We start from the raw sequence: 12,586 nt of genomic DNA on the forward strand, positions 1-12,586 counted from the left end.
GAATTAATGTGCCTAGTGTGGACGCACACAATCGACTTTATAATATCTGTTTTATAAAATCGGTTTGAGCTAATTCGAATTTATCCTATAGTGTAGACGTAGCCACAGTCACTAACGTCAGTAGCGGTCTCAGACAGTTTAGCAACATCATATGCCTGCTGCCTCAACTGTCCATGAGCTGAAGAGAGAACTAAGGATTGAAGCTAACAGCCTCAGGTCTGGCCAGCCGTCTGCACACAATCCCCTTTTTAGTACATGACCAGGGCCGGTGCAAGGAAGTTTTGTGCCCTAGACAATTGGACTTTGTCTCCAAAGCCAAAGCCCTCTCAGATTACACCACGCCCAGGCAAACCTGTTAGTTAGGAGTGGTTTAAGAACATGCCCAGGCCTTTTACTGTGCATGAGTGTCTCCCTCTCGCTCCCTAGTTAATCTCCTCTTGTTTCCCACCGACTCTCACTGATGATCTGCTCAAGCCATTCTTTGTTGTTCTGCCAGACATATTCTCTCCCTTCTCGACTTCTGAAACATGTGGCCAGAGTAGGGACACAAGCTCAAGTCACTGTTCTGTGCTCTGTTTAATATGTGAGCACTTCTGTGGTTGACACTTTGACCATGTATGTCAGGAAAAGTAGGGAATGCTGACGATTTGACTGACTGAAGAAGAAGAATGGCCTGGCAGCTTGCATGTGTACAGAAAGCCCACAAAACCAGCAAGATTGGAGGAAGATTAGGAGCAGGGAGAGATGGCAGATTCAGAGGAGAAAGGGGAAAAACAAGAAAAGAAACAAAATCTCTCCACAGATATATAACTATTGCCCTCAGTGCAAACCTTCCTTGTAGACTTTAAGGTCAAATGGGACCACCGTGATCACTTACTCTGACCTCCTGCACACTGCAGGCCACAGAACCTCACCAACCAACTCCTGAAATAGACCCCTAACCTCTGGCTGAGTTACTGAAGCCTTCAAATCACCGTTTAGAGACTTTAGATTACAGAGAATCCATCATTTACACTAGTTTAAACATGCAAGTGACCCGTACCCTATGCTGCAGAGGAAGGCGAAACCCCCACGGTCTATGGCAATTTGACCTGGGGGAAAATTCCTTCCTGACCCCAAAGATGGCAATCAGTTAGATCCTGAGCATGTGGGCAAGACCCACCAGGCTGATACCTGGAAAAGAATTCTCTGTAGTAAATCAGAGCCCTCCCTATCTAGTGTCCCATCTCCAGCAGTTGGGGATTTTTGTTAATGGCAGTTGCCAATGGGCCACATGCCATTGTAGGCAATCTCATCATACCATCCCCTCCATAAAACTTATCAAGCTCAGTCTTGAAGCCAGTTAGATTTTTTCCCCTCACTGCTCCCTTTGGAAGGCTGTTCCTGAACTTCACTCCTCTGACAGTTAGAAACCTTCGCTTAATTTAAAACCTAAACTTGTTGATGGTGAGTTTATAACCATTTGTTCTTGTGTCCACATTGGTGCTTAACTTAAATAACTCGTCTCCCTCTCTTCTATTTATCCCTGTGATGAATTTATAGAGACCAATCATATCATTAGGCTAAACCTCTGGCTGGAATTTGGCAGCTTTGCTACAAGCAAGAAAGCGGCTCAGATTGGGAGATTCAGTCCCTGTCCATCATTTCTAACTGCTACTTTACACTGTGAATATACTGATGTGTTACCTCACGTGTATCTTAAAGGACTAGTAAATGACTCAAAGAAGAAAAAAAAACCAACCAAAACCAACAATACTACTGATACTTCACAGGAATCGTTTCAGGGTATTTAATAAGTTCATGTAACTTCATATGTAAAAGCAAGCTAGCAAAACTGTACGTTACTACAGGATACATTATGCATGTGAAAGTCAATGAAGCACAACCCAATGAATTTTGAAACATGTTATTCACTGTAAGTGTTAAGTATGTTTGTTGCCTGTCGACTCCTGCTAGGAAAGGTGAAGTGGAACAGTTGGAGGACAGTGTAACCAGCATGGGCCTATTTTCCTTTGAGTGTAGCAGCAAAACCATGCAACCTGTTGCAGAATCCTACAGTGCCGCCTGGATTTGATTTACATTGCAGTTTGTTCTTTGAAACCTATAATCTCTCCAGGCACCATACCAAGAATGCTTTCACTTTGGCATCCTTTGGATTGCAGATATTGTCTCCCTTCAGACAAAAAGCCAAAGTTTCAGCAATTTTGTGTTTCAAAAGCAAACAAAGGAGAAACAACTTTGAGGTAATGTAAACTATGGAAGGGATTCATGAAAGCCCTTTTCTATATGGTCAGATGGGGATTAGCTGGAATTAAGGTAGAAAGAGCGGCTGCAAGGCATCAAATGCAAATGTATAGCTGAGCGTGAGGGACTGATTCACTGATTTTGCAGGCACTCTGAACTGCAGCAGTAACATCAATACTTGGTTTAGTTCAGACGAATGCTCAAGTGGATGCAAACTCTCCCTACCCCCAAGCCATGTAAGGAAGATACAGGTTGACTCATGAAGCATCACTGAAATAGATCACAAGATCCCATCACATGTTGTGCTATGACTCTTAAGCTATATGAATATGAATAAAACAAATTAATAAAAATCATGATCTGCTCACAGATAGTTAGCAAATAGAAAAAAAGGTCAAATTTGGCAAATAATTGTTTGCAATTGATAATTCAGCAAATTCTAGCTGTAACCCTCATCCTCCTGCATCCCCGCATCTCAGGTCTTCGTGAACTGACAACCTCCTCCTCTTCACATGTTGTATGCCAGAGTTCATATGATAGAGCATATTTCAGTAATTATTCTCCTTTGGCTAACTTTTCATTTTACCCAGTGTCCTCCTATTTGTAGCTAAATAAAGAGAACAGAAGACCAAAAAACAAAGAGACAGTTCTACTGAAGTGTGCAATGTGACAGATGTGCATGAAAGCTGATTTGAGTGCAAATGGATTTCCAGTTAGTTATTGTTTATAAAGTGTTTTGAAAATGTACAGTTATATAAGTGCTAGGTATTATGGAATGCAGTACATTTTTGACATGCATAAGGGGAAGATGGGTTGAAGGACGTGGGAAGCAGTATGTGGGGAAGGAATGGTTAGATTGGGGCTGTGGAAGATAAATATAAATATCTCAGTGGTAGGAGGGGAGCTTATTCTACATGATGATTTTAATGCTTATAAAATCTATTACAATCTTTGCGTACATGCCTAGAACACATGATGGAAGCTTCACGGATGATAAAATAAATAAATATAAATCTTACCATCCACTGCATTCAGAGGATCTTTAGGATCACCCTGAGGAGAAGCAGATTTATAAGTCAGCATCTCTGAACTTGATCCCAGCACTACAGCTCCAGGTCTCTGCAGGAATGGCTGCTTCATTTTAAAATCTTCTGTCTCTTCTCTGGCTAAGGTTCCATCAAAATGGCCAGTCTGAGATGAACGGAACCTATTAGCATAGAGGTGAGACCATTTAGTCCTGCCAATGGAGCTTTTATCATTGTTCCGTGCTGACATCTTCTGAGCGACATAGGCATGTAGTGCAGAAATCAGAGCATTTCTGTCAAGTTCTGCATCTGACTCTGGCGGGAAGTTCTCCAGCTGAGGTTGACTGAAGGTCCTCATTGCAGGATTCTCAGCATACTGTTGATGGGTCAAAGCAGGTTCTTTTCCTTTGGACTGCTGCATCATGTAGTCTATAATGAGATCAGGTTGGATGTTATCCTGGAGTGAAAAAAATAGGTTAGGCCATTATTGTAATGTATACTGCATCATAATGCTTACTTGTTATTCAGAAACATAGAGTCATATAAGTGTAGGACTGGAAGGGACCTCGAGAGGTCATCTAGTCTAGTCCCCTACGCTCAAGGCAGGACTATGTAATAACTAAACCTGTCCTAACAGGTGTTTATCTAACCTGTTTTAAAAGCCTCCAGTGATGGAGATTCCACAACCTCCCAGGCAAGTGCCAGTGCTTAACTACCCTGACAGTAGCTGTTGCTGCAATTTAAGCCTTTCGCTTCCTGTCCGATCCTCAGAGGTTAAGAAGAACAATTTTTCTCCCTCCTCCTTGTAACAACAGTTTATGTATTTGAAAATTGTTATGTCCCCTCTCAGTCTTCTCTTCTTCAGACTAAACAAACCCAATTTTTTCAATCTTCCCTCACAGATTACATTTTCATCATCAGACCTTTCAGCATTTTTTTTTTTTTGCTCTTCTCTGGACTTTCTCCAATTTGTTCATATCTTTCTAGAGTGACCAGATGAGAGGGAGAAAATATCGGGACACATGGGGGGGGGGGTCCAACAGCAGGGAGGGGGGGAAAAAAGACAAGTGCTGCCTGTGGATCAGCAAGGGTGGGGAAAAAAAAAAGCTGAAAAAGCCAAGTGCTACCCTGATCTCAGCTGACTTACGAGGTGTTACTGTAATACAAAGAAATACTAACCGCAACAATAATATACAGTATTGGAAAAAAGTTTGAATATATAGTATGCTGATCATTTCGGTCCCTAATGACATGAAAGCCAGCAGATGTGGAGTGTTGCTATGCACTGTTAAAACAACAGTTTAAAACAGGAAATGTAACATTCTGAATCCAGATTGCAGAGAAATATATACTTCCCAGGAATGCAAATTGCTAGAATGTTATTACTCAAATTGGAATTGCGCCAGAAGACCAGTATTAACACACCTCCTTTCGGGCTCCATAAAGATGAAAGAGGTCAGGAGTGGACCTTACATGTTCAAAATATGAAAGAAGAAACTTCAACTTTTCTCCATTTGGGGGCCGTTATTTTATTCTTATTTTATTCTTCCTCACAAGTAACTTTACACACACACACATACCGCCCTCCATTAGGGAGATGATTTTGCAACATCTTTCCTTTGCCAAGAGGCAGATTCCCCCTTAGAGTAATCGTCACTCCATGAATTTTCTGCAGTGGTTTATGCTCTTAAAGATCGAAGAGCTGTAATCTCCTTTGTCAGCAAAGAAAGTGCATTTGAGTTCCATGTCTGTGGCACACTAGCACATGCAGATTTACCTTTGAGCTTTACCTCTTGAGTGGACAATGGCTATGCATTTAGCTGATGCTGAACCTCTGGGCTAATCATAGAATCATAGAAATATCATGCTGAAGGGACCTCAAGAGGTCATCTAGTCCAGCCCTGCACTGAGGCAGAACCAAGTATAGCTAACCCCACCCCTGACAGGCGTTTGTCTAACCTGTTCTTAAAAACCTCCAATGATAGGGATTCCACAACCCCTCTGGAAGCCTATTCCAGTACTTAACTATCTTTATAGTTAGAAAGTTTTTCCTAATATCTAGCTTAAACCTCCCTTGATGCTGATTAAGTCTCTTTCTTTATAGTGGAGTAGAGTCTCTCTCAGGGAAAATAGCTTCTGGCTAATATAGAGTATTGGATATTCTTCCCCTTAAAAGTCCTGGGACAGCACCACTCTTTGTCCCACATCTCAAGCATCCATGTGGAGTATTAACAGTTGGGTGAAGTCAGGGTGGAAGAGGACTGGTGCTTTGCTCAGAAGATCTTTCAAGGTCCTGAAGGCTTTGTCACAGGCCTCAGACTAGCGAGCTTCTTGGGGCTAGAGTTCTTTACTAAGTAAGTGAGGGTTGCTGCTATCATGGCGAAGATAGGTATGAATCGTGTATAATATCCAGCCAGGTCCCAAAAACATCTTACTTGTTTCTTTGTTGATCGAATAGGGCACTTTCTCAAGGCCTGGTCTTTCTCAGAGGTCTAAGTTTGCCCCTCCTGACAATTACATCCCAGGTATGTTACCTCATGAAATTCTAACCAGCACTTGGCCTGGTTTGCCATGAGGCCAGCTTGCTTGAGGGTCTGTAGGACCACCAATACATGCTCAAGGTATCTCTCTCAATTACAACTATCAATGACTATATTGTCTATGAAAGCCACTGCATACTGAGCTGTGCGATCACAGAACCATGTCTATCAGTCACTGGAAGGTGACCACGGTGCCATGAAGGCTGAAGGGTACAGTCCTGAACTGGTACAGGCCAATAGGGTTTGCAAAGACCTTTTTCATCAAGATCCCTTGGTTAAGAGGATCTACCAGCCACTCTTGATCAGATCTAAGTTCCAGATAGGCTTCTCTGCCCCCAACCACTCCAACAACTCATTAACTTGGGGCATGGGATGTGGACATGGATATCCCATTCACTTTCCTAAAGTCAATGAAAAACCAAGTCATCCCAAGACTTGGGCACCAAGACAATGGGTCTCTGCCACGCACTGTGAAATTCCTCTACTATCCCAAGGTTCAACATCATTTGAAGCTCTCAAATGTACTACATCCCACACCTTCCTGGACAGGGAACATTGGCTCTCCATCCAGGCACTGTCATGGTGTGGTGAAAAAACAAACAGGTTCATCCAGATCATGATGAGAACACAGAAGGAGGAGATTAGGCCACTTGCAAAATCTGAGTCAGTTGGGGTTCCCATAGCCTTCCCCTCAAGGAAATTGTGTCCAGGTCTTAGCACAGTGGAGCCTCGGGGCCAGGTCTGGATCTGGTGGTGGGGAAAGTGTTAAGAATAAGGTCTCACAGTCAGGGCCGTCCTTAGCCATAGGCAGAATAGGCAGCCGCGTAGGGCACCACTCTGCCTGGGGGCACCACTCTGCTGGGAGTCCGGACAGACGGGAAGCAGTGGAGCATGTAAGAGCAGGGATACTGGGTCCTAGACAGAGCCAAATGCAGCACAGTCTGAGGGAGGGGATTGGCTGCTGCTGTCTCAGGGATGGGGTGGGGAAAGGAAATCACCTGTCAGTGTGACTCTTTCCCCTGGCGTGAGGTGAGGCAGGCTCTGCGGCTCTGGCAGTATCCTTTGTTGTCCTCCATAACGTCCATTCTTCTCTCTTCTGGCCCACAGAGCACCCCTCCCATTTCTCCTTCCCCCCACCCCACGGAGCACCCCTCTCTTCCTCCTCCCCTCCATCAAGGCTGGGTTGGTGAGGTGCTGGGGGGTAGGGAGGCTGGCTGGCTGCCTGCTGAGGAATGAAAGTGCAAGTAACTCACTTCCTTGGCAGGCAGCCAGGATTGGAAGGGTTGCACAGGGCTGGGCTGGGATAGCCAGATAGCATGTGCAAAAAATCAGACAGGGGGTTTGGGTAGGGTGAGCAGATGTCCCACTTTTATAGGGCCAGTCCCAATTTTTGGGTCTTTTTCTTATATAGGCTCCTATTCCCCCCCACCCCCGTCCTGATTTTTCACACTTGCTGTCGGTCATCCTAGATTGGGGTAATTGGTGCCTATATAAGACAAAGCCTCAAATATCAGGACTGGCCCTATAAAATCAGGACATCTGGATCTGATCACCCTAGCAGGGGAGCGCATCTCTCCCCTGGGCTAGCAGTGATTCATCTCATCCGGGTGGGGGAGTGGCACAGGGCAGGATGAGCTGCTGTGGCTTCATGGGTGCCCCATCCCTGAGATCAGATGCTGTGCTAACTTCACCATGGTCCGTTGGGCTGGCAGTGGTGCCCATTGGCGTGTGATCGGACCTGAGGGTTTGCTGCTGCTGCTGTTGCGACTCTGCACCCCAAGAGGTGGATTTTGGGGTCCTGCAGTTTTCCACCTATCTCCTCCTCTACTGCAGCTGTTGGACCAGCAGCCGGGGGTGTGTGCCAAGCATGAAAAGCAGTACTGTGTTGCCATTTAAAGTGTCATTTAACAACTTTGTTTGCCAAAAATGCTTGCTAACAATCCTGAATTCAATTTCAATATATTTTTTAAAATCAATATCTTAGCCAAAAACAGAAAATTAAGTTGTTGATAATTATTTGTGACAAGTTTGGTATGGGGAAGGGAGTGGGCCAGTTTTCATCAGAGAAACAAAAAAATGTTGACTGACTTTCTTATAGCCCTGTTACTGCTAAATAGAGCCCTCCAACAATGTAATGTGCTCATCTCCTTACTAGTGTACAGAGCAGGGGTCGGCAACCTGTGGCATGTGAGCTGATTTTTGATGGCATGCAACGGCAAGCTGAGCGGCTCAGCCCGTCACTGCTTTGGGGTTCCGGCTGCTGCCCCATTGGCATCCAGGGTCCCGACCCCCGACGCCACTCAGCACCCACTGCTGGCCTGGGTACCCCCAAGGAATCCCAGGCTGGCAGCGGCTGAGCAGGCCGGCGGCTGAGACCCCCGGCTGAGCCACTCAACCCACTGTCGGCCTGGGGATCCATTCACTCAGCTGGCAGCGGGCTGAGCAGGACTAAATTCAATGAAATAGGACAACAAGAGCAACTAAGGACAAAGTGCAAGAGCCTAGAGCAGTGGTCCCCGACCTTTTTCATCTGGCAGGCGCCAGATGAAGGACCATGGTGGCAGATAAGCATCTGCCGAAATGATGCCGAATTTCGGCAGCATTTTGGCAGATGCTTATCCTCCGGCCAGAACGTGGGTGCACTGAGAGGCCCCTGCGGGCGCCGGGGCACCTTCGGGCATCGCGTTGGGGACCCCTGACCTAGAGAGCCTCCTGGAGCATGGTGATCGTTTTGATTTAAATGGACTTGAACTGTACGAAAAATTGAGCTGTTGCCATATGCAAAATCAGTGATGGACATTGTACAGTTTATTCATACCAGCAAACTTGTTGACATATATCCTAATGTGCACATTGCCACTCGTATTCTACTGACAATTCCTGTAACAGTAGCATCAGAAGAACAGAGTTTTTCAAAACTAAAGCTCATTAAAAACTATCTCCGCTCTACAATGAGTCAGGAACACTTGACTGGTCTTGCTATTCTTGCAGTCGAACAAGACATCACTTTGTCTTTGTCATACGATGACATTATTACTGATTATGCATCCAAAAAAGCCAGAAAGATTGCTTTTTATTAAAAACTAATCCTTGTTTCAATACCTCTTCATATAAATTTCCAATAAAATGTTGACAAATTAAAAAAAAAAGATATTATTTGCATCATTCTGTCAAATCAGAAATTCTTCTATAGTGCTACTTCTTTAGTGCTAGTCCATCAGCATTATAGTGTGCTTAATTAAGTTAAACTGGTTTTAATAACATGCATGTGGCAAGTTTTCCAATACTGTAAGCTTATGTTTGTATTGCTAAGAGCAAGACAGGTACGGGGGCACCAGTTTAATAATCTCGCCTAGGGCACCATAAATCCTAAGGACGGCCCTGCTCACAGTCCCACCATACCCTGAGAAGACTTATATGGTAAATCTGGGTTTCTTTCCTCTTCTTGGACTACTGGATTTCATAATCCACTCATCCCATCCAGCATGTTACCTGTTGCCAGGTTGGAATTCACATGAGCAGGTGCCCTTATTATAGGCTTGCTTTGGGGCCTTTAAGAGATTTTCCTTCATAAAGACCCTAGTGTCTTCAGCTTCTCTCATAGCTGGAGAATGTACTGCACTATGCTGGTGCCTATGGACTCCTGCTTCTCCCAGGTATCTTGAATTAGGTCTAGGATCCCCCCAGGTTATTTACCATATAACAACTTGACAGGCAAGAACCCCATTAAGGCCTGGGGAACCTTGCATCCCTATATTAGAGTGGTGGTAACAAGTGATCCTCATGGAAAGGGTCCTCCACCATGAACTTTCTCAGCATCCCTTTTAGGGTCCCATTGAAGCATTCAAGTAAGTGTCCATTTGTGGGGAGTGAATGGATGTTCTCTGAGATTTGATTTTCAGTAGCTTACACAAATTCTTCCTCAGTTGTGACATGAAGTTCATTCCCTAGTGCATTACTATTTATTTGGGGATCGCCACCCTCACAAAGACCTTCATAAGTTCCATGGGTTGTGCAAAGAAGAATAGCCCTAATCCGTGATCTCCAGTATGTGCTGGTGTCCGTTCACATTCCTCTCTAGTGGTCCAATTAAATCCATGCCAGTCCTCTCAAATGGGATGTCTAACACCAGCATTGGTACAAGGGGGGCCCTTAGAGAACTCTTGGATCCTGCTAACTGACACTCCAGGCAGGACACACCGTAATACCTCATCTCTTTATAGATGCCTGGCCAACAGAACCACCGACTAATTCTTTCAAGGGTTTTCTCCCTTCCCAGGTGTCCGGTGTATGGTACTGAGTATGTAAGACAAAGTGACTCCCAATGAAAAAGCCAGGGTAGCAGAAGGTGGGCCCGTACTTCATTAGTCTGGGGGTCGTGAACCAATGGATAGAGTCATTCCTTATCTTAAAGTGTGGCCATTGTTCTAGCTTCTCTTGGCTGATTACCAACCCATTGCTAGTAGCCAGCTGTTCATATGCCTGGCACAAGATGGCATCTCCCTTCTGTTCCCCTGTTCTTGGTCAGCCCGTGCCACTTCCTGCAGCTCCCATTGGCCAAGAACAGCCAACCGCAGACACTGGGAGCTGTGGGAGGCCGTGCCTGCAGACAGTGAATGTAAACAAACTGTCTTGTGACCTGCCACTGGATTATCCTGATGGGCCGCATGTGGCCCATGGGCTGCTGGTCGCCCACCCCTGAACTACACAGTATTTCTTTTTAACAGGGACTCAGTCAATTTTATGTTAATTTGAATGTTTGTACTGCATAGTTCTGATTGATTGCCGTTGAACTCGCTTGAATATGAGTAATTTTACCAGGTATCCCATGTTCAGCATAGGGAAATATGGTCACCCTACATTTCCGTGGATATAAATTTTGTATCTCTGCAGGGCTCTATTTATCCACTGAGGGCAGGACAAAAAGAAATTGGCTTAAACTGCAGCAAGGGAGATTTAGGCTAGACATCAGGAAAAACTTCCTTGCTGTGACGGTAGTTAAACTCTGAAACAAATTACCTAGGAAGGTTGTGGAATCTCTGTCAGTGGAGGTTTTAAAGAACAGGTTAGACAAAAGCCTGCCAAGGATAATCTAAATAATACTTAGTCCTGCCCCCAGTCCAGGGACTGGACTAGAAACTAGATGAGCTATTGAGGTCCCTTCCGGACCTGCATTTCTATGATTCTATGATTATTTAAGCAAAATTGCACAGAAACATTATCATCAAACATGGGCAGTAAAGACAGAGGTGCAAATGTAGCTACCAAATTAGTAAGGCACAGAGAAACATATTGGGCATGTGAATCAGCAGGATCACTATAACTGGAGTGATGAGAAGTAACAGTGGCAAAAAAAAATTACTCTGCACTTACATAGTGTCTTTTATTTGAGGATCTCAAAGTGTAATCTGGAAAAGGATTTGGTTTCTTGAGGGTTGCAGTCTAAAAGGTGTGGTATTTAATGCTTAAAACTAGGGCTGTCAAGTGATTAAATAAATTAATCATGATTAATTGCACTGTTAAAATAGAATACATTTTAAATATTTTGGATGTTTACTACATTTTCAAATATATTATTTTCAATTACAACACAGAATACAAAGTGCTCACTTTATTATGGATATTTGCACTGTAAAAAGCAAAAAAAATGTTTTTTATCAATTCACCTCATACAAGTACTATAGTGCAATCTCTTTACCATGAAAGTTGAACTTATAAATAATGAGGAGTACTTGTGGCACCTTAAAGACTAATAAATGTATTAGGGCATGAGCTTTCATGGGCTAAAACCCACTTCATCAGATGCCCTAAAAAATTTGTTAGTCTCTAGGGTGCCACAAATACTCCTTGTTGTTTTTGCTGATACAGACTAACATAGCTACCACTCTGAAACTTACAAATGTAGAATTATGTAAAAAAAAAAAGCTGCATTCAAAAATAAAACTGTGTAATACTTTAGAGCCTACAAGTCCACTCAGTCCTACTTCTTGGCCAGCCAATCACTCAGATAAACAAGGTTGGTTACAATTTGCCAGAGGTAATGCTGCCTGCTTTTTGTTTACAGTGTTACCTGAAAGTGAGAACAGGCATTCGGATGGCACTGTTGTAGCTGGTGTTGCAAGATATTTACATAACAGATGCCCTAAAGATTCGTATGTCCCTTCATGCTTCAATCACCATTCCAGAAGACATGCGTCCATGCTGATGACTTTATTTGCTCTGGTAATGAGCCAAAGCAGTGCGGACTGACACATGTTCATTTTCAGATACCACCAGCAGAAGGCTGATTTTCCATTTGGGTGGTTTGGGTTCTGTAGTTTCTGCATCATAGTCCTGGTCTTTTAAGACATCTAAAGGCATGCTCTATGCCTTGTCCCTCTCAGATTTTGGACAGCACTTCATTTTCTTAACCCTTGGGTTGAGTGCTGTATCTATCTTTAGAAATCTCACATTGGTACCTTCTTTGCATTCTGTCAAAGCATCTGTGAAAATGTTCTTAAAATGAACATGTGCTGGGTCATCATCCGAGACTGATATAACATGAAATATATGTAGAATGCATGTAAAACAATTCTCCCCCCCAAGTAGTACAGTCATAAATTTAGTTGATGCATTCTTTTTTTTTAACAAGCGTCATCAGTATGGAAGCATGTCCACTGGAATGGTGGCCGAAACATGAAGGGGCATACAAATGTTCGGCATAACTGGCACGTAAATACCTTGCAACGCCAGCTACAACAGTGCCATCCAAATGCTTGCTCTCACTTTCAGGTGACA

The 12,586-nt window shown here is 43.8% G+C and overlaps 1 protein-coding gene across 2 annotated transcripts in view; it reads right to left on the reverse strand.

Annotated features, from left to right (window-relative positions):
• PTPRN2 (protein tyrosine phosphatase receptor type N2) overlaps positions 1–12,586 on the reverse strand; it is a 1,065,122-nt gene that overhangs the window by 617,766 nt on the left and 434,770 nt on the right. For both annotated transcript variants that reach the window (XM_030550108.1, XM_030550107.1), the window contains exon 6: positions 3,264–3,726. In XM_030550108.1, the coding sequence (XP_030405968.1) occupies positions 3,264–3,726 (463 nt within the window). The remainder of the gene's footprint in view (positions 1–3,263; positions 3,727–12,586) is intronic.

This window comes from Gopherus evgoodei, chromosome 2 (assembly GCF_007399415.2).
Source record: "Gopherus evgoodei ecotype Sinaloan lineage chromosome 2, rGopEvg1_v1.p, whole genome shotgun sequence".
Lineage (NCBI taxonomy): Eukaryota > Metazoa > Chordata > Testudines > Testudinidae > Gopherus > Gopherus evgoodei.